At 36.6% G+C, this 26,103-nt stretch overlaps 1 protein-coding gene across 3 annotated transcripts in view; it reads right to left on the bottom strand.

The window, feature by feature from the left end:
- Window positions 1–26,103, bottom strand: part of BIRC6 (baculoviral IAP repeat containing 6) — a 200,987-nt gene that overhangs the window by 150,389 nt on the left and 24,495 nt on the right. For all 3 annotated transcript variants that reach the window (XM_067293270.1, XM_067293269.1, XM_067293268.1), the window contains exons 7-13: window positions 25,765–25,987; window positions 25,496–25,656; window positions 23,269–23,327; window positions 20,550–21,944; window positions 11,480–11,629; window positions 6,850–7,075; window positions 1,073–1,233 (exon numbers count right to left, since the gene is read on the bottom strand). In XM_067293270.1, coding sequence (XP_067149371.1) covers window positions 1,073–1,233; window positions 6,850–7,075; window positions 11,480–11,629; window positions 20,550–21,944; window positions 23,269–23,327; window positions 25,496–25,656; window positions 25,765–25,987 — 2,375 coding nt within the window. The remainder of the gene's footprint in view (window positions 1–1,072; window positions 1,234–6,849; window positions 7,076–11,479; window positions 11,630–20,549; window positions 21,945–23,268; window positions 23,328–25,495; window positions 25,657–25,764; window positions 25,988–26,103) is intronic.

The following is a 26,103-nucleotide window of genomic DNA, read 5'->3' on the forward strand; positions in this document are numbered from 1 at the left end:
TGAAGATCACCTATTAATGCCTCAACAAATAGAAAGCTCCATGAAATACCACCCCCGAGCAGACAGAGCAGTGGGACATGCAGCGAACGCTCTCACCACAGGAAAATCTCAGTGAGATTGATCAAAACTCTTCCACATCAGCGAAATGACTTTTCAGTTTATGTTACCGCCTTACAGGTCCCGTGATAGCTAGTAAGACGCAGAATCCAGCTAAGAGTTTTCCCAAGACTAGAGCACTCATAAGTTTGGTCTTCCCTAGCAATGCTGCAAGGAACAAAAGGTGAGATCATACTGCAGCCTTCATATAACTTAGTAAGTCAGGTGATGAGAGAATTCCAAAGGAAACCAGGTTTTATCTATTCCTGTGATAAAACCAAACCAACCAAACCAAACCAACCAAACCAAACCAACCAAAAAAAAACAAATAACCCCACACCCTTGCTATTTTCTCTTAAGCGTTCAAGAGGCACTGGCAGACAATTTCCTTCCATGACCTGGAATAATTACCTCCTTTCACTTTTTGTCAATTTTTTGATATATTTACAAAAGAGCACGTGTTGCATGTGTCAATCTCTAGGATGATTTACAACTGACAACGTATTTCTTTTAATGTACTGTAGTACATTAATGCATTGATTATTAATTATATATTAATCATTTAAGTTAATACAAGTTATTAATGTATTGTTTTTATTATATTAATAATGATATTAAATTATATAACTAAGTAGAATTGATGTGTTAATGAATAAACTGTATATTAAATGTACAAGCAGTACGGAATGACAATTCAGTTCAACCTTGAGTTATGCACTTTTGTTTGTATAAAATTCAGGAATTTGAAACTGTTTCAGTTTGGTTCCCCAAATTACCCTCAAATGTGTTAAGTGAAAATAGAACATGACACTGAAAAATAGAGAAAAAGAAAAAAAAAGAAAAAGAAAAAAAGAAATAAGCGCAAACTAAAAATATTTACATAATTTCAATCAATTCTTCTAACAGACCTCACAGAGAATAATGAGTCTGAGAAAAAAATTAATCCTCTCAAAAGATATCATAAGTCCTTTCTTACCATTGACTTTCCCTAAGCCTGGAGCTTTATTTTTCAGTAAAGTCACTTGAACCTGGGGAATGTTTGTGATGTTTGAATTCAAAACAAATTTGAAGTCCACGTGTCCAACCATACAGGCTTTTGGTAAAACCAGTTCAAAGACATGCTCATCCCAGCTGTTGCTGTTAGGGAAGAAGAAAACAACGACACAGTGTTAAGAGCAAATTCAGAACAAGCAGGCGGCATTACCCAGTGCATTCTTCATCTATGTATGCTTTCTTTAATAAAAGAGAAAGATTAATTTTGCATTAGTTGACATTCACATGAATTTCTGAAGCAAAAGTCTTTTAAGTTGTAATCACATTCATTTTATGAAGAACACTTTAAAAGCCAATTGATAAGAGAGGACGAATCAACGTTCGGATAAAAGCAGCAGTGAAAAAAGCCACAAGATTGCCTATTACCTGCATTACAGCACTGCTTCCGTATTACTCTAAATACTGGTTTTATTTCTAGAAAAAAGTGAATTAAATGAAAAATGTTCACTAAAAAAAGAATCTTCCAATCATTGAACTGTATAAAAAGCATCATAGCAATTGCCTTACAATCTCTTTAGTTGGCCTTTGCTCTTGATAGTGTCAAAAAATGTCACTTTAGTAGTACAACAGCCACATCTAGGAGGCTCAAAACACTAGTTTCAAATAAAAAATTTTTTAATACATTCGATAACTTATACAGGATGAGAAGTGCTTCCTACCAGGTGCACACTCAGAAGCCTGCGCTAAGCAAAATGGCTGCAGCTTTCTTTTAATGAGTCATATTTTCCTTTTGAAGCCAACTTTGTTTTATACTGAAAGTGTAAACTTGAGATAATAAGTACCCCTCAATGATCAGTTTCATATTTTGATACACTAAGGTTTGTTAAAAAAAAAAAAGTTCAAACCAAAGAAAAAAACCAATTCAAATAGAACTAATCATGGGTCAAGTCACATCTGTATACATTTTTAAAGTAACTACACTTCCTGATCCTCTCAATCTACTAGTGAAGAATTTTTAAAATGAAATAACTTTGACAGCTTGCGATTATTTAAATGTAAAAGTGAGAACACTAAAAATTTCAGTATGCTACCATATATATTGGTTAGCTGTTTTTCTAATATCTAAAATACAAAAAGGTATTTTAAATCAAATAATATGCTACACACCAAGTATTGTCAGAAAAAAAAAAATTAAATAGATCAAGCTTTGACACAAATGCATTTAATTCTTACAGTAATATCCCTGAAGGTCATATCTCTCTCAGGCAAATGTAACACACTTATAACAGATTTTAGGTACATATAAAATGCTTAATGTCAACTCCTTTTCCTCCTCCTGTCTATAAGATGACTATTAGCCCTACTCATCCAACAGGTGGAAGTGACTTTTCAGAGCCCATCAATTTAAGACAACGCAGGGTTCTGTTCTAAAAAGCAAGGTGTGTCACATTTCTCATATATTCATGTCTTCCAACTTTCTGCACACATACACGTATATATTATTAAATATTACTTTCTGGCATAGCAAAGTTCACAGTCTAGGTTATCTTGCTTATTTAATCTTATTAAATCTTGCTTATTTAATAATATACCATAAAACAAAAAAGTGAACTTAGAAAGAAGTGCTACAACAAAATGGCAGAGAATATATTGCTGAAATAACTTTTATCAGAAAAGTATTTGGATTGCAATTATCTGCCTTTCAATTCTCTCTTTTTAGTAATCTTAAAATATATATGCAGGACATACTTTGGAAAAATATCTGAAAATGAAACAGAGGTATTGCCTTCCAGAGAAGAAAAATGTTCCCAACGTAGATCTGTGCATTAAGTTCAATAACCACGTGGGAGGCCTATGGGGAAACTCTAAGATATTGGATAGGTAAAGTAATGCAGGTCTTTTCTGATGCAGTAAACAAGGTTAGTCCTTCAAACTCATCTTGCATACTGTGAAAGTTTAGAATTAACTGCAGAACTTGAGAATGATGCCATTCTCCCTTCAACTTCTTAAAAAGTTAACCACTTCCATTTTACGGCATCTGTTTCTGCCTCAGCAGTCCCAGATGCAAAGACGACTCTGATAAAGATGGAAAAATTCAGGAGCTTCATTGCAATGATGATAAATGGCAATCTGTCCAGGAAAAACAGGGCTGGTAGGTAGCAAGTGGTTATAAGGGCAGTACTGTTAATGCTATAGCAGAAACTACTAAAACTACTAGACAAAGAGAAAATTACAACCGAAGAAGCTTGAACAGACTTTGGAACTCAGACACTGGTACGTATACATACACACACATATAGCTATAGATGTTTTTGTGTGTGTGTGTGTGTGTGTGTGTGTGCGCACACACACACACACACACACACACACACACACACACTTTATTTATACACACACACACACCCCACATATACTTAGCCACCCAGGTGTATATATATAGAAGCTGCACAGTTCTGCTTAAGTCTTTACACTTATTTACACTTGACCACACAGAAATCCAATAACAGAAGTTCTGAAATTCAATGCCATCTTTCCAGAATGAACAACATTGAAAGATCGGCAGAAGAGACGTCCTTGTGGTTTTAATTTAAGAAGAGACAGTGAAGAATTTTCAGCTAAAAGTACAAATAATTCAAATACATAAAACATAATGAAAATTTATCCTCAACTCCAAGGGAAAACTGTTAGCAAATAAGGTTAAAAACTTATCAGAATCAATCATGACCTTCCTCTGCCTCGTAGAACACATAACCCAATACAAAAGATGGAGAGGTTTGGGGGCTTTGGTTTTTATCTCTGGATATTCCTATAAACGTCATGTAAAGCATGGATACGAACGTCCCATTCAAAGGAGCAAACCTGCTCAAATAATAAACTGCATTCTGCTCATCCAGTTTAAGATAGATAGTTAAATATGGAAATGAATAATAAACCAGTTTGTCTGCAGCAATCTTCCGTAGTCTGTGTGTTGAAAGACACACACTGCCATGCTGAGCGAGACCCGCGGTTTGTCTATTCCAGAATGCTGCTTTTGACCGAAGCCAGTAGCAGATGCCCCAGGGGAAGTTTTAAATAGGCACATAGGGAATAACGATCCTCCATGAAGGTCTCACGTTAATCCCCAATAGTGAAGAGATCTTCTCATACCTGTGGCAATGAATTTCACAGTCTAATTGTGTGATGAGTGAAAAATTCCCCTTTAATCAGCTTTTTGAATGACTCATAACTCAGTTTTAGCTCGTCCTCTTTATTCATGTGTAAAGTTTCAAAGAAGCCAAGAACTTCCTCATTTACTTCCTCATTATTTTTTCAATACTTTATATCACTTTTCTCTGACAATCTAATGTAAGATCTTTCAGCAACTTTTTTCACCTTTGAAACACTTTTAATTCTATAGCATGGTTTTAAAGAAGAATACCTAAGCAAGACAATGTTCTAAATGCAAATATACCATCATTCTCATAATTACATAGTATTTTTCGATGCCCTTCTTCATCCCTTTTCTAGAATGTCTCAGTGCTTGATTTTCTACTGCAGCTGAACTGAGCTGCACATCCACTTCTGGAGTTTAAACCCTGGAAGGCACATGAGCGGCTAGCTCTTCTTTCTTTCACTTATTTTTAAAGTATATCCATATAATATGAACATAAAATATTTCCCATATAAATTTGAGAAAAATTGGGAGAAAGAGTGAGGAAACTCAGACGGAATTACACATTAGAAATTCATGCATTTTTCAAAAAGAATTCACCCGATTCAATATTTCCATTAAATTATCACTGAACAGGAAATATTGATATTTAGATGATAATTCATATGGTAATCCAGACTAATTTTTCTGTTTTCTTTGTCATAGCCATTTTAAACTAACAAACTAGGAAAGAGCATAAGTGTAGTGTAATGCCGTTCCTTGAAATACATTTACAGAATTATTTTCTTCCATTGAGAAACAAAAGAATTGCTATATCAAATCACATTATTTAGCCATCTAATCCTATAATCCCACATCTTTACGGAAGTCAGTAGGAGACACTCAAAGAGAAGATAAAAGGATCTTCACTTTAGGGACCAAAAAATTCCAGAAATTAAGAACCTTCTCCCCAACTAACTTTCAATTAAGAGCTAACTTTGGTCTCCACCTTGAGAATTTACATTCCACCTTATAAACAAGGGGACTTTAACTTAAATCTTTTTCTAAATGTCTCATTCAGCAGCTGTTAAATATTTCCTATACTAAGCCAAGACTTTTAATTTTACCTCTTTACATTACTATTTTACTTTGCACCAGCTATAATTTTTTTCCTCTAAAAATCAAATATTTATACGCTAGTGCTCCATCTGTCACCTTCAAGTTAACAGCTTTTAACTTTAATGTTTTCCTCATCTTCTTTTTGTTTTTTTTTGTTTGTTTATTTCCGCTGTTGCCAAACATACTGGATAATCAATAATTACAACTGGAAGTTACTTTGCATGGAATCACTTCCTTTCCATTTGGCACATATAGAGTATTTTACTTACACAATGCAAAACCACAAGATACAGATTGCTTTCAAAAGTCATGATGCACTGCAAGCTTTTATCCTAGTTTGAGTATTTAAGTCACGGCAAGTTTGGCTCAGGTTAAGTGTCAACACTGGAATGCCTGCAACTTCCAGACTTGTTTTCCCATCTGGAATGTTTGAAACCTGGTCTACCCCAGCAGCACAAGGGAGCTTCCACTTGTTCAAACATCAGCATCATTTTGCATATGCTTTCTAGCTCCCCTAGCATCCTTTGCCTATTTCATTCTTTCTACCAAATGGTCATTTAGATTCTGCATTACCCTTTTTGGGTTCAATTAGCATACTGCGCAGAGCTTTTAGATCAGCAGGATGGATGTGACAGCCTGACCCAAGAAATATTTAGTACCTTATTACATACTTCCCCTAAGAAAACACACTACACTACCTATATCTATACTTTGTTTCTCCAAGCCTTTTTTTTTTTTTTTTTTTTTTTTTTTTAGAAAAACTACACAAAGCTACTTCAGATTGATTTTAAGTAATTCTTCAGGGAGACTGCAACACTGGTGTTTTAGTCTAAGATCCCAGAAGAATTTCAAGTTCTCATGTCAAATGTAAAAAAACGAGAAGTTACACTTACATAGTACTAGTGCAGTTCATCCAGTGAGAACACTGTCTAAATTTTAGCACAACTAGTGCTCTGAATTGACTCAAGTAAATATCTCATACATAAAGATTTTACTTGATACAAACGGCCATAAATCCACAAATAATTTTCACGTTTTCAAATAAATTATAATACAACTTGGTTAAGGACAAGAAATTATACTCCTACAGGAGCCTATAGCCTGTTCTTTTATTCATATATATATATTTTTTTTAATAAAAAGTTTACTAAGAATTTGTGTATGCGTACGAAAAGTGAATCAGACTTACTATATACAAAGTCAGAGTGTATCTAAAGTTCTGGTGAATGCGCTTCTCCAATTATTTAAGGGAATGACAAGGTTTGGCATGCAAAAGTACACATATTCAAAACAATTTTTCAATTTGTTTCAAGGTACGCTGAAACAACTATGGCAATCTCAGGAAGAATAATGCAAACTGCCAAATACAGATTGCTCTCTTTGAAAGTACGCATTCTTAAATCTACACGATACGAAAACAATTAAATCACATGGAATTTGTTATGATACCAGCTACACAAACAAGGCAAGCAATACACACACAATCCATTTTGTACCAATACTTTACTTACCTGTCTGTCTGTAGCTTCCAAGTTCGAGTATGCTGAGCCGCATCCCCATGGTGCTGCTGGTGCAAATGCTGAGGATGCCGCCTTTGCTGTTGCTCTTGCTGGACTTCTACCCAACAAGGAGGGACCGTGGCTGAAAATCGTGGAGTTAAGGTCTCAAAACGGGTTAGCTCCACCAGGGATGTCAGCGTTTCAAGGGAGAATGGCTGGTCCACCAACAGATCAACTCCTGAATGGTTACAGAAAACACATTTACTACATAGATTTTTTTTTCCAGAACATCCTATAAACCTTCTGAAATATATCCAAACTGTTGTCAGTAAAATTAACTACACATTTTATGAAGTTTCTTTAAAACAAACAAAAAAACCCCCCAACCAAACAGGAAAAAAAAAATGGCCTTGAAGCTAGTATCCTTTGAAAACAACTCAATTGGAATAGGTTTTCTAAGTACTGAGAGCTTCAAGTATGCTGTCTGAGAAGTGTCAGGAAAAAGAAATTCATCAGCTATACTTTGACAACATAAATCTGATTAAAACATTTTTGTTTGAACATCCATTGACTCAGATAAGAAAACCTTAAAGTTTTATATTCTGAGAAAACAGACACATGGAATTACTACGCAACTTAAACAACAGTGATAAAATGTTGTAAACATTGTATTATCACCTGCTCATTGATGCAGACTTGTTTTATGGTGGATACTAGAATGTTTTGGAAGGCTCCCAATTTAGCTTAAAAGAGGGATAAGAGAAAAATAGAAAAGCACAACATGTCCTATATAACACACTTAAAAGACAGCGAGCCTAGGCAATTGCTTCAAATATCTTGTCTTCATATTCAAGTGCTAGCCTGAAAAAACAAGTTCACAGGGTATTAATCAAAAAGTTATTGAAAAATGAAATATCTCAGGGAGACAAGCAGCCAAATACACATTACAAAGGAACTCTAAAAATAACCAGATTTCCCCAGACATAAAAAGGAAAATTTTAGGAAAAATTAGATATGCATAATGTCAATTTTCTACATTGTGAGCATCTTCTCCTAAAAATGCATTACAGAGAAAATCTTTTCATTGTATAGAAATTATGATTTTTCATGAAGAGAAAGTTTGCTACCTAACTGCTACTGCCACTGCCTCAGGAAAAAGACACACACGCAAGCCCGACACAAAAGAAAAAGAAAACAAAGTGACTGCTGAGTCTGAACCTAGAGACTGCCTTGCAAAGCAGTCCAGACTGAAATCAGAACAATAACAAGATTACATTCTCCAGTTTGAGGAGAGAAAAAGAAAGCATTTCTTCCAGGAAAGTGGAGAGGTTCAAGATATGAGACCCATCAGAGTCAGAGAGAAAATCCACTCTAATTGCAACAACTACGGACTTCTGCTTTTCAATCTAGGAGGCAGGAAAGCGCCAAAGTGACAGTCTTAGAAATTTATTTTTTAATAATACAGCGAATGCCTGTTGTTTTTTTTTTTTTCCACTTCCAAATATGACCCTCATCAGCTAGATGACATTGCAATAGGAACCAAGATTATAGATCAAACTGCATATCAATTTTATTTTTCAGCAGATTGGTTTTTTTTTCTGCTTTATTCCCCCCACCCCCACCAAAAAGAGAAAAGTTCAGAGCATTCAGAGCAACGAACTGCAATGATGTGTCAACCCCCTAAACTGAAAAATGAACTTTCCAGTATTGTCAAGTCGACCTAGCTTCTTCTGCAAAACCACATGATTTTTGTTACGTTGTAATAGTAAGCAATGACAAGTTGAAGTTCTACTAGAAAACTTGAAAAGAGGCTTTAAAGAAGTTATGAAAGTTAGTATTATTTTTCATGTTGCTTCTAAAAAAAAAAAAAGAGCATTTTATATTACTGTACTGAGTAAAAAACCCCTCCTTTCCTTAAAAGGAAATAATAATTTTAATCCAGTCAAGATTTATGACTTGGTATGGTTAACATTATTTCCTTCTAGAACAATTAAAAAGCAGCCAAGCTGTAAATACAGACTAGAAAATAAAATTTAGGAAATGTGTTCCAGAACATGAGCATATGAACAAAATACAGACACATGGACAAAAGCTTGTGCTTGTCCCCATCTCTTCTGTCCCGACTACAGCATCTTTCAGTTACGGCTTCAGAGACCACCAAAGTAATTTCATAAAAGCAGCCTAACTGCTGTCTGCCATCAACTGCGACCCAAGAGAGCTAGTTCAAGACTTTGTGCTCAGTCAGATTGGCCCAGAGTTCAGTCTCCAAAAGAAAAGGCTTTCTGTTGGACTGTTTTTCAGGCAGACACATGTGAATACATAAGTGGAAGAAAAAAAAAACCACCCCACATATATCTTTTGCTGTTCAGTAATTAGAGTAAAAGAGGAACAACAATGCAGTTATGAATGTGGGGGCAATGCCTGACGGTGAACTGCGTGCATTCTGACAGGCGCGTGACTTTGAAACGTCTGTATAGTCCTAGCAATCATTCACACATTATTAAGACTGTGGTCTCATTTAAGGAGCACCTATGAACTTTAGTTCAGACTCATTTCCATACTGGCTTCCAGCAATTACTAAAATTCTCATACAGCTTTTCGTGGCTCAGGTTGAGGCCACAGCAAAACACTACTCAATTTGTCTGATCATGACTGTGTTTCCAGTATCTCATTAGAAACTAGTACAGACCAAGACCAAGCAATACTGGTTCAACTATGCTCTCTGAATTACGTGACTACTTAAATGAGGGCCTGCAGCTTGTGGACAATCTAAAGATACAGCTGCATAGACTTCTGTACATTAGTATATTCATTTCCTGTTCCGGTAAGTCATATTCAAGGAGTCTAAACTGAAGGTTGGGAGAAAGAAAGAGGAAAAAAAAACAGATTTGCCAATTATAGTACTGACAGAATTTAAACAATAATGATCATCAATTTCGGGTTAGTCAAAGTTGCCCTCTGACTGGAAGAGACTTAGACCTGCTGATAAGCTGCCATGCAGAGAACGCACCTATTGAAAAAGATCCATGTCCTGGATATTCCGATCCTCTTCAGAGATTTTAGTGCTTTATTTGCCATTAGCTAAGGAAGAAAACTGCAGAAGAAAGCTGCAGACTTCTTTCCTTTGCATATATATCAGTGGTATACACTGTTTAAGGGGGGAAAAGGCTAGAAGCACGCAGGGGTTTTGGGAAAAAGAGAGCAAGCAGCCTGCTGCCATCAGACTCCAAAGCCCAAAGGCTCCTGCACTGCCACTCAGCCTCCACTAGCTTCTGGGTCCTCAGCAGCCGCAGGTAGCCCCCCACCAAGAATTAACATCATGTCTTCTCCGACACGATCATGGCTATGTGAATGGTTTGTTTTCATCATAGTGTGTGGGGGGTGGGGTTTTTTTTAATATTTTTTTTAACGCTTACTGTTTTTACCTTCTAGGTCATCTATGCCCAGTATATCCCTATTTACTTCCCAATAAACATGGCCAAACCCTCCAAACCCTGGCTCCACTAAAATAATTATGCTTTGTGTCTCTATCACCAGCATTTGGAGATTAAAACAAAATGAAAGTCGCAATAGTTTTACAGCTCTCTCATAACTAATTCCCTTTAAAAAAAAAAAGAAAATAAAGCAAGATTGTAAGAGATATACTTTTAAAATCTCAACATGACTCAAATCTTCCTCAGGCTTTATGAGCAAAATTAAGTTTGTTGTTAATTTTTAGTGACAAACTATTTACAATAAAGTAGCTTTGATGAGGATTGAGAAAAGATAAGAGAGGTTCCCACAGGAGCTCCCATGCTGCTTTCCCTTACAAGCAGGAGCAGCCCCTCGCCTTTCCCCCTATGGTCTAGCTGCCTACAAAAGGAACATCCCCCCTGTGACCCATCTCCTTACTCTGCCCAAGTGAGCCAAGAGACTACAAAAAGCAGGAGATAACAGTACAAGAATGGCAGTAAAGACCTAAATATGATGTTCAGCGTAAAAATGGAAATCGGACAACTAGAAGCAGTTGTTTCCTTCTGTTCAAGGGCAGACAACCTTCCAGGAAGAGATCCGGTATGGAGGTGACAGCAGAATTTGAGCAAGGCTCAACCCAGATAAAACTATTACAATCAAAAAATCTAAGAACTCATATTATAAGCTTAATTTAACAAATGGCAACTGTACTACTTAAAGTATAGAGAACATCAATTCCACTGTTTGCAATAATGCTTAGTGAATACATGTACTTAGTTTTATGAAGTAGAGCTCTAAAGCTTCTACGTGAAGCTTTAAGAAAATTTTAGTTATTGAACGTGTAATTTTAATTCCAAATACAGAGCTCAAGCTTATTTGACTTGTGAGAGATATTCAGCTCTTGCAAAATTGTGTATTTTTTCCCCGCCTGCCCTACTTATAGTAACATGCAGAGATTAGAAAAACAGTTATACAAAAGCTTTTTGAGATTTGGAAACTGATAAAACATTATGCTTGTTCATAACAAGTGATGAGCACAGAACAGCTACAGAACTTAAATTAGAGCTATAAAAACAATAAAGCCCTATATATTATTAAATAACTCAAAAATCACTTTACTATGCAATTTCCAAAAGTAAAAAACAAAAAAATGCTTATAGTTAGATACATTTAAACATGTACAATTTACCTGTAATGCCTGGACTAGAAGGGTTAGATAAGGGCTTGGTGCCTTCTGATGATTGTTCAACACCTTTGGAAAGGGATCCATCTACAAGTATATCAGTTTCATCTATGTCATCACAAGTTCCTCCAATCTGAAGGAAATGAAGTTCTCCACCTAAATTCATCACAGACAACAAAAGAAGCAAGTTTAGACAGGCATATGGTGAAACCAAACTCACAAGATAGGCTTCCAGTTGAAGTGCTACATACATAAAACAATAATTATATAACAGAGGAACACATCAGATTGTACATGAAGTGACACTTTGCCTTGCTACTACAAAATTTTTTCGGGAAGAATGCAAATCTGAGAACTACAACAATGCTAACTCCGATTGTGAATGGCATGAAAGGAAAAAATATATATATTTTGGGAGGGGCAGTGGTGTGTGTAAGTAACCAAACAAACCCCAATAGAAAGCCTAAATCATAACCACTACGACACTTCACATAATCCAAATTGCCAAAACCAGAAAGTCTTCCACTATGTCATTATCATTTACATACGGAAGAAAAAAAAAAAAAAATCCTAGGGAAGGTTTCCTGTAGCTTTTCTGATAATTGATTATTGAATGTCCTTCAGTACTTGACTAACCTGATGAAAAACCCTGCTTTGCAAGTTATCCAAGTAATTTGAAATAAAGCCGAGAGGATAAACTTAATGAAAATCCAAAATAGAAGCATAATCAGCAGGTTAAACTAGCAGCAGATCCAAAGGTTGGAGGAAAAAAGTAGTTCTAGTAAATAATTATAAATTAAAATACATATTATAAATTTATATATATATATAAATAAATAATTATAATTATAAATGAGTTCTGCTGAGATCAAACAGCTTACAAAGGAGCAGTTTTCTTAAACAAAGAATTAGGGACATGTTAGGAAACATGGATCTTGACAGCTGCATTTGGTAAGAAGCCAAACCTCCATTTGTTTCCTGTTCTGGTTACTGCTCAAAGATCACAGCGATCTACACGATCCGAACCCGAGAACCTCCCGTGCCAGAAAAGGAGTAAGTACACCTCATGAAATGGAAGTTCAACATACTGCTTTCACCATCTGTCATTTTTACACCCTGGTGCAGGAGAAAGGCTGCAAAACTGCAAAGTTGTAGGCTTCTCTAAAGGAAAGTTAGGCCAAGGTATCTCACTTACCTCACTAAAAGAAAGAAAACACTCTGGAAGTGATCATTTGGTCCTCAAGAGAAGTTTCTGTTACTGCAGTGCGGAGTACACTGCTAATTAACAGGAACAACAACAACAAAAAAATCTGCCTTCCTGTTTTACTGATACTACGAGAGGAAGAGAGAGTTGTAATCCTTGGGTGCCTGCCAGACTCCAGCCCTTTTCTAATAGAATTTCTGTGCTAAGCTTCAGATTTCTTACTCCCTCACATTTGTTTTTAAAAAAGCTTCCACAGAGAAGTTTATGATAAACTTCAGAAATACAGTATTAGCCTATGAAATGATCCCTCTACATGCTTTGGTACAGTTTCCCAAACCCTGCAGGTGGGCTTTGCTTCTGTGCCACAAAAAGCAGCATTTGTTCTCGCAGAATATCAGAAGATGACTTTCTGATGATGCATGCTTCATTTATTTTTTAAAGATACCATAGCTTCTGATAGGCAGTGCCAGGAAAAATCTGTGCCAAAGTCAATGCTGATTTGTCATCCTTGCTTTAAGTTATTACTGGTGCGCCTGGTACTTTCTAATTCTACTCAGATAGTGAACACCCTAAGTGCTAGTTTACCTGAAGACTTCACTTCCTGACAAAGGTAATAAATGCTTCTTTTGCACTACTGAGAGGAAGATATGTAAGCTCACACTTGCTTACTCAGCGATCACAAAGGAGAATAATCAGCATACGTCATTATATGATGCTAAAATAATAGGTAACACATTCAGAATATTGGTAGTTTAATTCTGAATTGTATTTAAAAATCAGTAAATTGCTTGGAGATTGAATTCTTGGACCTAAGAATCTGATGGGTTACACAAACAGAACAAATGAATCATAAATCCATCTAAATAAATCCCAAGCTTCCTTTCAGCAAAATGGTGATCAGCTGCAGGAAAGCAGTATTGGCACAAAGTAGAGAACACTTCAGAGACTAGGCCACTGCAGTCAAAGCCAGTCTGGTGAAATGTTCAATATCCTGAACATTTTCTATACTCTAGTAGGAATTGGGAGTTTAACAACTGTCAACAGCAAGTCACAACCCAAGGATGTGGCTGAACAACACTGGAATAGTTAAAGGAATTTAAAAAACTAAGTCATACCATAGAAAACTATCCACAAACAACATATAGTCCTCACTGCTGGTTTGTAGAGAAAGGGTTAGCTCTGAACATACACTAATATATAACACTGGAAAAAACTCCTTCAGAAAGTTTCCCAAAAGCATCACTCCAACAGAATTTACACTATCCTTGGGGATTTAAGCTGTAAAATTCCATCCTGGACTACAAAAAAACAGAATGCAATTCAATAGGGACAAGTGAAAGCTACTCTGACTAGCTAGAAATAATTAATTGCACTGTTACAGGATGAAAAAAAAATCAGCTAGCGAGCAGTTCTGTAGAAGAGGCTCTTGTGAGTCAGAAGATAAACCTGATTCAATTTCCTGCTTAAAAGTGCAAACATCCTACTGTATATATGCACAAATGGTATGTACAGCCTGCAGAGTTACTAAGGAATTCTTCTCTTCCATTCGAAGACATCTGTTGGATAACTGTGCCCAATTTTGGGTATCTCATCAAGAAACATGGACTAACTCGAGAGGGTCTTTTGCGAGAGCAACTGTTTCTTTTTCTTTTAAGCCCTGAGGAAAGTTTAAAAGAATTGAGGGTATTTAGCTTAAGGAAATAAATAGCTGGAGGAGCATACTATATAAATATACAAGAAGCTGTTTCTTTCTTCCTTTTTTGTAGCAATCTCTACCACATCCACAAAGGATAGAACAATAGCAATGACTCAAATCAGCAAAGATGATTCAGATTAGACATTAGGGGGGGGAAAAAAAAACACAAGGACTGCATATATTAGAAGAAATTTCACAAGTAGGCTATTAAGTCTCCCATGTTGAAAATTTTCAAAAACATATTAATCTGTATGTCTTTCTGAAAGGATAAGTGTAATTGATCCTGACTTGAAAATGACCTCTTAGGATCACTTGCAAGACTAATTTTGGTACGGCAAAAAATTCAGCCCCTCCCTACCCTGATTAGCCCCCACCACCTATGAAGACAGAAAACTGCAAACACTTAACTGACTCCTGAACTTCAAATATGCCAACACAAAAAGCTGACAAAAGCAGAAGATAAAGCCTAATGACAAGGAAGACACAAATAAGATATACAAACAAAAATAGGTAACAGAAAAGCTATGGAGAGTATTAAATACACTAATTTGCAATGCAAAAGCAAGTAATCTGTTATAATTGAAAGATGTAAGATTTGGGGGAAGCCATTCTCAAACGGGTGAAAGTGCCATCCAGTTCTGTCACGCTTGTGACAAGAAGTATTAGCATACACACTTTGGACAAGACCAAGCTCCAGTCTGAAAAAAATCACCACTTTACTGATACTTTCCCCACAAATAGGGATGACTAGTAAAACTCTTGTTATAATGGAACACTAGAGGCAAGAATTTAGGAGAAGCAGGCATAAAAGAAAGGACATTCAAAAAACACAAAACGGACACAAAGAAAAAAAATGCTTTTAAATCAAAGTATAAACCAACTGGTAAAATAAAAATTTACATGATTGAATAATTATGTTTGTGGTTTTTCTTCTTTTCCAGCCTCCAACTCTGAGCTATAGACAATAGGCAAGAGAACAGGTCTGATCTGATCCATCAATCGCAACATGCAAGAAACTCACTGTGTAACTTCAAAGGGAATTTTTGCCTGGAGGCTTCAGAGCAATATAGGTAAAAAAGAGAACCACTAAAATACAAAGGCAGTAAAGTTTTTCTTTCTTATGAAGAAAACAAGTAGAAAAACAGTTCCTTTTTTGTGTTTTTTTTTTTCTCCCCAAACTAAGTCTTACTATTTCCAAAGAATAATTAAGCCGAAATAATTTAAGAGCCACTTCTAAAAATCAAATTAACTCTCTGTTGAGAGAAGTTATGTTAGATGTAAAGCAAAACAATACTAGCATTTTACTAGAACTTGATATATGGAAATGATTTACTGCAAGACCCTCACTAGACACAGACATGCAAAAACCAAGATTTGTGAAAGAACTAGATTGCAAGTTTCAGGTGAGCACCATCCAAGAACGCTTCACCGCCTGAAACGATATTATGCACTCACACAGATCATACAGATTTTAACACCTACTCATCCATATACTAAATCAGACAGTCTGGGTACAAAGCAGCTGTTTTATCACAACGCCCTGAACATTTCCGCTTGTTGACTCATTTAGCTTAATTTGAACCACCACCTCACTTTCCAATTTCGCAACAGTTCTTCAGAGAGCTTTAGACACTGACACTACTGCCTTGTCAAGGGAAAACAACAAGAGCAGCGAAAGATAAATAACTGTCAATTTTAACAATATTTTAAAATACGTGCAGAAACACAAGTAAGCACAATTTTCAAAACTGTCAATACAAAATACAAGCACAGATTTGCACCTATATTTTAAATGGAAAGATACAGTTCAGAGAAGTTCCTCCTCGCACTATACTCTAAAGATAAGTTTAACAAAATTGCTTGATTGGCAAATATTGAGCTAGGCAGTGAAACTAAAGAAACAATCCGTAATACATCGACAAAAGAAAACAGTAGAATGTATACTCTAATTAAAAGGAGACCTTCCCTAATTTTTTTTGTAGGACTGTAATAAAAAAAGGAGTATTATTAGATGAAAATTGGGCTCCAAAGACTGCAGTGACATCTGTAGTTCTGGAAAATTATGCATTCAAGCCACATTATATCTGGTCCTCATCTTAAATACTTTAAATATTAGGCTTCAAATATCATCCCAGACTGCACCCCCGCTGTAAACGTATTCAAGGACAATAGCTGTCAGCCTACTGTATAGTTTTCTAATAGATGATTCAGTTATTTTGGATGTTACAAAAGCAGCATTTAAGCAAAGTTTTGTATTAATTACACAAGACAAAATGTTTAAAAACCTTTGTGTGACAACACATACAAAGCACTAATAATATGGATATTAACCAGCCTTTCTCCCTTGACCAGTGGAGAAAAAGATAGCAAAATACAAAGTGATTAAAGCCTATTATTTTTGCTTGAAAGAACTGGAACCGGGAGTATACTTACACACTTGCTTCCCCCAAAGGTCAACTACTACTGCTTTGAAGTGGAGTAAGAATAATTAATTATTCCTAAGCCACAAAGATTTAAGCACAGGGGATCTCAAATATAAGTCTCAGAAACATCCTCTAATAAAAACACCAAAAAAACCCCAAACCAAAAAAGAAGACACCATTCACAAAGTTTTTTTTCTTTCAGCTATATCTTAAGGGCAGCTATAGGAAGAGATATAATCTACCAACAAAAATAGCATGTCAAAGCAAAAGCAGCAGAAAAAAAAAAATCTGGATATTCTATATGTCAGAACTTGCAGGTGTTAAAGTATTTCTTTGCCCAATCTTAATATCTGAACAAGTAAATAGTCAAGTATTATGCTGCTGCTCTTCCAAGCATTTCCAGGGCCTATAGGTTCCAAAACTTCTACTTTAATGTATTTTCACTCATGTCACTGCACTAAAACCTACTTGTTAGAATGATTAACATTTAATACTTCAATTAACTTAGTCATTCTACTTTCAACATGTTTTTCCCCCCCTCAACGTTCAACTTCCTAACCCTGTCAGACTGCAGGCACCATCCCATACATGGTAGTTAATATAGAGGAGCAAAGACCACAAACTCTGATTTTGGATGAAGCTCCCAAAAAATGTATTTAAGAAAAAAAATTCTCCAGCCACCTGGCAGATCAGCAAGCTATTTGACCCACTTACAGTAGGCAATTTAAATGACTTTTATGATTCAACAAAAACTAATCAAAATCTCTTCCTTGTATCAAGATAATCAAATGTACAGCAAGTTCTAGGATAAAAAAAAGTTGCTGTGGTGTAAGTCAAGGTTTTTGGATGACTTTTCCCTTTAGTATTCCTGAAATTTTAGGTTGTGTAGCTATTTATAAACAATAAACAATTAAGATAAGAGTCATTCTTTAAAAAGCTTCAGCTCTGCGGAGAAGGACCTAGGGGTTCTGGTGGACACCAAGTTAAGCATGAGGCAGCAATGCGCCCTTGTGGCCAAGAAGGCCATTGGTATCCCAGCCTGCATTACGAAGAGTGCTGCCAGCAGGTCAAGGGAGGTGATCCTCCCCCTCTACTCAGCCCTGGTGAGGCCACATCTGGAGTACTGCGTCCAATTCTGGGCCCTCCAATACAAGAGAGACATGGAGCTACTGGAGCGAGTCCAGCAAAGGGCTAGGAAGATGATTAATGGACTAGAGCATCTCTCAGATGAGGAAAGGCTGAGAGAGCTGGGCCTGTTCAGCCTGGAGGAGAGAAGACTGAGGGGGTATCTTATCAATGTGTATAAATATCTGAAGGGAGGGTGTAAAGAGGATGGGGCCAGACTCTTCTCAGTGGTGCTCAGCAATAGGATGAGAGGCAACAGGCGCAAACTGAAACACAGGCAGGTCCGTCTGAAAAGGAAAAACTTCTTTCCTGTGAGGGTAACAGAGCACTGGCACAGGTTGCCCAGAGAGGTTATGGAGTCTCCACCCTTGGAGATATTCAAAAGCCGTCTGGACATGTGCTGTAGGTGACCCTGCTTGAGCAGGGGGGTTGGACTAGATGATCTCCAGAGGTCCCTTCCAACCTCAACCATTCTGTGATTCAAATTTTGGCATAAAAGAGTTAGGACTCTAGGCTTTAGACTTATCTAGTATTGGACCCTGAAATCCAGACTCCTGTTAGAGGTTGGTCCCTGAATATTTATGACTGCTTTAGACTTCTCTCAGGAGTGAGAAAAATTACCCAGCAGAACTGACTGAAAAGCTGTCAAAAAAGAATAGAAATTGAAAGCTAAAGACATTTAAACAATGAAAATAACTGATTTTGAAATTCAAGTTTCATGGCAGAACAGAAAAACAAGTTCTAAACAGAGATGTGGTGGATGTAAGTAAAAGACAAGAGTTATCAATCAGTACAGAAATGAAGAAACATCATAGTAGTATATTGAAATGGGAAACCTGAGGGCAGAGGGATGTCTGTGGCTTACAGGACTAAAGAAAAATAAAATCCCAGTCATCTTAAATGCAGTAAGAACAAAAGAAGTCACAGCAAAGCTATTTAGAAATTACTAGATGGATATGACAACACTGTCAGAGAGGAAAAAAAAAAACCACAGATATTTACTAAAAAAGCAGAATGATGTGTTTGTCTGCTATGAGGAAGATAAAGTAACAGTCAGTAACAGAGGTGGTGATTATCTAGGCAGTAGACACAAATACTCCTACACTCACAGAATAAATGCTCCCAAATCAACAGACCTGCATAACTTTACACTCAAGGTCCTAAAAACAGGTTTAGATAACACTAAACCCTACAAAAACGTAATTATATATGCTAATACTGGATGGGAAAGTACCATGCACAATAACAATAAGCCCTTTAACTTGTCATTAATCTTAAAGCAGAATACACACCCAAGAAAGCCCAAACAGGTATTATACAAAATATAATGAATAGTAGACTTCTATGGATAAAATGCTTAGCAATTGTTTTTCTAAATGAGTTTAACTTCAATCAGCAAAGTATAGATAAAAACATAATGGCACAGATTCGATACATTAACAATTTTCACAGGCATTTAACCTGATAGCATGACACAAAAAAAGAGTTCCATTTTAAACAGGAAAAAAAGATGCAGAAACAGTTTAACTGACATTTCTTCAAAAGTAGTTCTCAAAAAAAGAACAATTTAGTAAATCTGGATGTTTATATTAGGAGTCTGCAAATATCAATACTAGCTATTAATACTCAATGTCTTCATCCATATTAAAAAAGTAAACAAAAAATTGCTGCTAAAACTCATGGTAGGTAAGTGATAAAGACAGGGTCCTTAAGAGCCATGCAGTTCTCTCACAGGAGAACTATGTAATTAACATGCCGTGTCTGTGAAAGAAGAAATGTGTCTTTTTAAATTCTTCTAGTAAAGAGAGAGAAAAAGATAATGAAGTTCAACATGGTATTGATGGGAGTTTGTCTGAAATGTGTGAACAGCCCATCAGCTCAGCTTCACAGAGACTCTTTCCACCACCACTGCAATGAAGTGCAGGGGAATTAGGAAAGACATTGGCTCATCAAGGAATTCGGAGCCGTAACCTCTGCACTGATGTGACACAAGGAGGCACGACTAGGGAGGGGACACCTTCTACTACAAAGTACCAATCACCTGGACTTGAGCTACCCATCAAAGTGTCACCCCCAAAATGTTTTCTGTCCATTTTTAAAAAGGATTTGACAACTCTGCATAGATGGTCTGGCTCTCACAGTTAAAGATTAATCCCAACTGCAGAAAAGCCCAAGCAGAATCAGCAGGCCTATGTGAAACAAGACACAGGTTTCATAACTGATCACTGGAATAAGATATAAAAGCATTTTCTTCCCTACCCTCTTGAATAACTCCAATTACATACAGGAGGCATTTCTCTGAAGCACAGATATCCAGTACAGGAATAATTACATACAAGAATTACTTTTATTTGTTTAGGACTTAAGCAATTCTGTAACACTACCAAAACAGATTTACTAGTACACTGGACATACCCAAGAGATGTTCCCATTTTAGAGATTAAAATCTATATTTAAGATGAGGAATTAACTAGAGCCTGCAGTCCTGTTCTCTAGAACAGGACTAAATTGTATATAAACTCGATGGAATTTGTCTATTACTATTTTGAAACTTATGTTAACATTCTATAATATAATTCAAACACTGTCAAATAAAGCATTTTAAAAGTTTTTAAAGAAAAGTCTTACCTTTGGTGCACGCACATAATCTGTCTGTGCCCGAACAGTATATCACAGAAACAAACATATCTGGTTCCTCTGTGCCCTCTTTTTTAGGTGGCTCCACTTTGGCCAGAATTTCAAAGTTTGAAAGATCTAGTATTTTTACATATCCTCCCTGAGTAGTTATTACCAGGTGCCCAAGAGTAGAGATCTCAGATCTTCTCTCTCTCCCACTGCTATTTTTAGAAGTCAATTGCATTTCCTCCACAGGCTCCTCACAGTCATCCTCTCGATTATCCAATATATCTGGTGGGAGCAAAATCATTGAGGTAATTGTGTCTTGGGGGTCTTTGATATGCTGGATTTTTACTGGTTCCTCCTCTAGGGTAACTATTCTAGTGGCATAATTCATTTTATAAAGCACTAGATATCCACCACTAACACTTCTCTGTTCAGGTTGAATTATTAAAGGAGTTGGTACATCTGCTGGTGACTCATGTTGGATTACATCGATACTTGTGCCATTCACTACAGTAAGACTTGATTCTAGTTCACCCTTTCTTCTATTACATAGTGCCGAGTTTAATTTATTTAAATTATTCAAGGCCTCTACTTGATTTATTGCACTCAGAGATTCAACAGGGCAAGTCCGCAGTCCTACTAACAAATGAACTCCATCTGCACAAGGAGTGATCGAATCTACACACAGGTTCTCCTCCTCTGCAAACTTTGGCAGACGCAGGCACTGAACCAAAGTCCCAGGTTTGGGAACCACAGAGCTCCACTTGTCCGAGTCCGGAGAAGTTAGGTTGGCTGCTGCATCTGCAAACTGCTGAATATAAGTCACAGGGGGATCCTGTAACAGCAACTGTTCCTGACTGTCCAGCTCCATTTCAATGATCTGTGGAACTGTGAAACCATCATCATGTATACTTTTACTCATAATATTGTTCATTTGTGAAAAGAGTTTTCCTGCTTTTTCATCAGACTCCTTAATGCTGTATAGCAGCAAAACAGGTAAAGTCCTCCGTACCAGAGGCGAATTCAGTTCTGAATTAGTGCAGGATTCATTGTCAGTTGATCCCTGCTCCGAGACACTCTCACCTCGAGTCCTGCTTAAGCCATCCAGTGACCTTTGAGAGTTACTGCTAACAGGAGAGGTAGCAGGTGATTTGTACATTAACAGACCCCCAGCTAATAAACAAGGAAAGGGAATGTTGTGTTGTTCTAGATGTTTTTCCTTCATCTTTTCACTCTTACAGTTGGCCAAACATGGGTTTGCCCCAAGTTCCTCCAGATCCTTAACCGTGTCTTCCAGGACATTTGCAACAATTTCCCATTGAAGTTTCTCAGGCTGTTGAAGAATGCTGAGAGCTGTTATATCAAGGCTGACTTCCATGGTTTCTTTTTGTGATGTATGCCCTTTAAAACAAAAAAAGGCTAACATAATATATGCACAGAAAAAGAGTCAAATTACTTATGTTATGGACTTGTTTTCATAATCAAGCAATAAGTCACTGCTGTACAGATTCATTATGTTAAAACATTCCATATGTTTGAGATCTGATAGTCGCAAAACAAAAGGCCTAGAAACATTCCTTCCACACTTGCTAATGGTTCTCCTTATTTTATCAGCAAGAATGAAAGTAAAGAAAACAGGTCTCCCAATAAACAATCTTATCTTTCTGACAATTTCTACTTGGGCTAGTCCACCATAACAAAACCCAACTAATCTAATCAACTCAATTCATGTTCTGCCCTGTATCATTCCCCTTTCGAAACAGCCCAGCACCATCAAGAATCTGTAACACTGCAGATTCATTCTTCATTCCTAGTTGAAAAACACATTTTACTCTGAAACTTGACAGTTCCCATCATCTAACAGACCACCTAATATAAAGAGCTCCAACCTACAATAAAACACAACACAGTAAACACTGAAGAGAAGCCCGATCAAATTGAACAGTACTGCAATAACAAAAATAAATCAGAAAAGTTCAACTAAATAATGCAAAGATTTAATTGATTACAAAGGGCACAGCACAAACCCAGAGAAGAGGGGACTGAAGCATAAATGACAGAGCACCATCTTTGCAACAATTTATATTGAAGAAAAAAAAAAAATTTTCACATCTCCAGTCTATTCCCTTGTGCATATGCATGTGCACGTTTTTTCCCCACTTGCTAATCCTCATTCAAAGGTATAAACTAGATTATGCAAAGTAAGCACGTAATCTTTTCTCCCACCAAAATTTCTGTGTATACCTCTAAGAAAATAATATAAAAACACTATGCACAGCACTGTTCTGCTTCCATATGAAAGTTTCATTCAGGAAAAGAGAAAAAAGTAAATCTAGGGTGTACACATACATGGAAACAACCAAGATTCAGGAACTTTCTGGCAATCCCCTGAATTTAAAGGGTTTTGTACAGCTGCAATTTGTTCCTGTCCTAAGTAAGTTCCTTTGACTTGGTTTGTGTGTTTTATTGACAGCAAGATAACCAATGCCTGTTGTCAAATAAGGCATTTATTAACCAACGAAGTAGGGTTTTTCTTTTCCTGTATCTAATCTCCACCAAACAAACGACGACTTAACTACTGGAAGGTAGACTTTCCAGGTCAAAATTTTGTTTCCAATACAATGAATATAATATCCTTTGTTTCTGGCAGAGCCTTTTAAAGAGCCTGAGATGAACAATTTCCCTCCTGACCTGTAAACTGATACATGGATCAGATATAACCTACCTGTCACAGATTCTGATCTGGAATGCTCTTCACTGTCTGAATCCTCCAATAGATCATCACTGAAAAAAACGAAAAAATGAGACCAGGTACACTGTAGCTGCCTTTTATAAAGTAAATTTTAAGATTTAATTAATTAAAAAATAAATTGTGCACTACAACACCGGCATTTCTTTTAGTCAGAACTGTATATCCACTGGTCAATTGATCACAGACAAGACAATGATTTTTTTTCCCCCCCTCAGTCACTGAACCGGTAGACCAGCTTTCCCTTTGCCTCATTCCACTATCGTATTCTCAAAAACTCAAACATAAACTGAATGAAAAGGAAAGCCAGTTCTCAGCACTCTTTCAAAAAACCAAAAACCAAAATAACAATCAAAAAACCCCTTCTGTCTAAAAACTGATGCCCCCTTCTTCAAAGTTTGTCAAAATATTCTCTGAAAGGTAGAGCTCCCAGAGTGGTCTTCAATTCTATCAAAGCAATTTTGTAGCTGGTATGGAAACTGCCATGGCTCAGAGTAGTCCTGGTCTGGTCATACATAGCATTTTCCTTCCACAGCACAGCGGCTACCAACAGCTGTTTTATCAGCATTCATTCCTTGGCTCAAAGTACCCGAACATACTTTGACTTCCTCTGAGCTCCTCCTTAAAGAGACAGCCTACAAACACTTGGTTGCTTTTAAAAATATTATCAGATGAGTCATGTTCTCATAAAAGCAGATTCTATTCAAGCACCTCTTAGAAAGGAATATGCCCTTCAGTGTATACAATCGGTTGCTTTTCTTTGTGGAAACTGCCACATGTTTGCACATTCTTGATTCAGATCTCAGCATCATTTCATCAGTAGTTCTAAGAATATATGAAGCTTTTACACATCTGGCTTTCCTAAATAGAAGAAAATTTCCTATTACAGGATCCTTACACACAAAGAACAAGTAGGGCCTTTGCAGCTTCAGGTATAATAAATCATGGCACCAAGTCAGAGCCCACACTTAAACAAATCGGATACTTCTCTCAGGCCCCAGGAACAGATCTGTTTTGGATCAAACCTGATCAATGTTCATTTCACTACAACACAGTGACATTTCAATACTTCCACTCTCATCCAGCCTTCCCTTGAGATTTCAGTATCATTTTTAATGACAGAGATAATAAATTTCATATAGATAAAGTGAAGTGAAAGATACTTAGTCCTGAGCAGTACCATTGTACTATCCTTTGACCACCTCTTTATATTGGCTTAATTCTTTAACTTTCAAGTGGTTTATAGCGTTAAAGCTACATTAAAAGTCTAGGCTCCAGCAGCTGCTGGCAATGAGCAGCTGCTAGGCCCTAAGCTCAGATGTTGCCTAGTTTCCTACACACTCTTCAAAAGAGCAAGCTTCTTATATGCTCTACAGTTCTGTAGGAACCACGGCAGGCTTAAAAACAACCTTGCTACCTGTGCAGGTAGCAAAACTGTTACTTTCCATGATGTTGAAGTTAAAAGAAGAAACATTGAGAAAACTAGCAAGACTCCTCAAACACCTTTTTTCCTGAGCTTTCTAACAATGATTTGCTCATCTGTGTGAGTTTTGGTGATATGAGGAAGGAGTTCCCAGTAATACATTGTAACAAGCATAAATGAAAGAATATTGATTCTATGTGTATACAGATATCTATCAATAATGCATTTTCTCACATGACACTTTCTTAGCAACAGTGTACCACCTAACTTATTTAAAAACTTGTGATAGGACTGTCTAGTGGTTTAACATCCATATGCATGAGTTAAAGATACAAATAAATAAAAATTTCTAGCACATCCAAATACTTTACTTTCAGTAGTCTATACTTTCAAAGCCTGAAATGCATAATCCATAACTAAAATGAAACGTTGTTCTCAAACTTTTATTCCTCACTATTTCTCTGCCTCTCACGTATGTACAAGTGGAGTTTCCTGGAACATCAGCACACAGCAGCAATGAGATTTGGTACTGCTCCATTACTGGAGGATAAAGACTGAAACAGAGTAAAACGAAGCTGGCTTCAAGGACAACTTTGGCAACTTTTTTATCCTTATGTATCTGAACACTATTCAACACTTAAAATTTTTTTTTTTCCTCATCTCCACGAAAAGTATAATAATCTTAACAATCTTATGTTCCACAAAGCATGACTTAACTAAATGACATTTACCACCTACACAGCAACATTTTACATTTTCTGATGTTGAAGCTTAGCATACCTGTCTCCTTCTAATTTTGGTATATCTGAGCAGCTAGATGAATCTTCTAGCCAAGCTAGTGTTGGTCTCCTTGAGTCAACCCCTGAGCTCTGTTCTCCTGATAACATAAGCTGCTGCACGATAGCTGGATCATATGCATTGATCTCAAATTTTAAGTGGACCTAAAAAAATAATAATTAAATAAAACAGAAGTGACCTTTGATTTAAATTGAGATATGCCTCATCAAAAGTAATTAGTTAATGAAAAAACAGTTGCATATGTTGTATACCTTCATAAGTTTGGAAACATCCCATATGCAGATCTTTCCTCGTTTTGTTGCAGCAGCTAGGAAATGAGGGCAACTTCCAGATCCAAAGCAGGCTATTCTGTCAGTGCCATCTGTGCAGGGAAATTGTGCCGGACTTGTTGCCAGTGTGACTGAAAGAGGTACATTCTGAGTGTGCTCACCCTTGACAAATGGGCAGTTTGGGGAATGTCTCTCATGTTCAGACCTTTTCATATTAAAAACAAACATATCACACACCAATTTCTTACTGTAAAGAGTACACATATCATACACAAACTTAGTGCTTGAAATGAAGCCGAAACCAAACTGTTTGAACTGTAT

The sequence above is a fragment of the Apteryx mantelli genome, chromosome 3 (genome assembly GCF_036417845.1).
Source record: "Apteryx mantelli isolate bAptMan1 chromosome 3, bAptMan1.hap1, whole genome shotgun sequence".
Lineage (NCBI taxonomy): Eukaryota > Metazoa > Chordata > Aves > Apterygiformes > Apterygidae > Apteryx > Apteryx mantelli.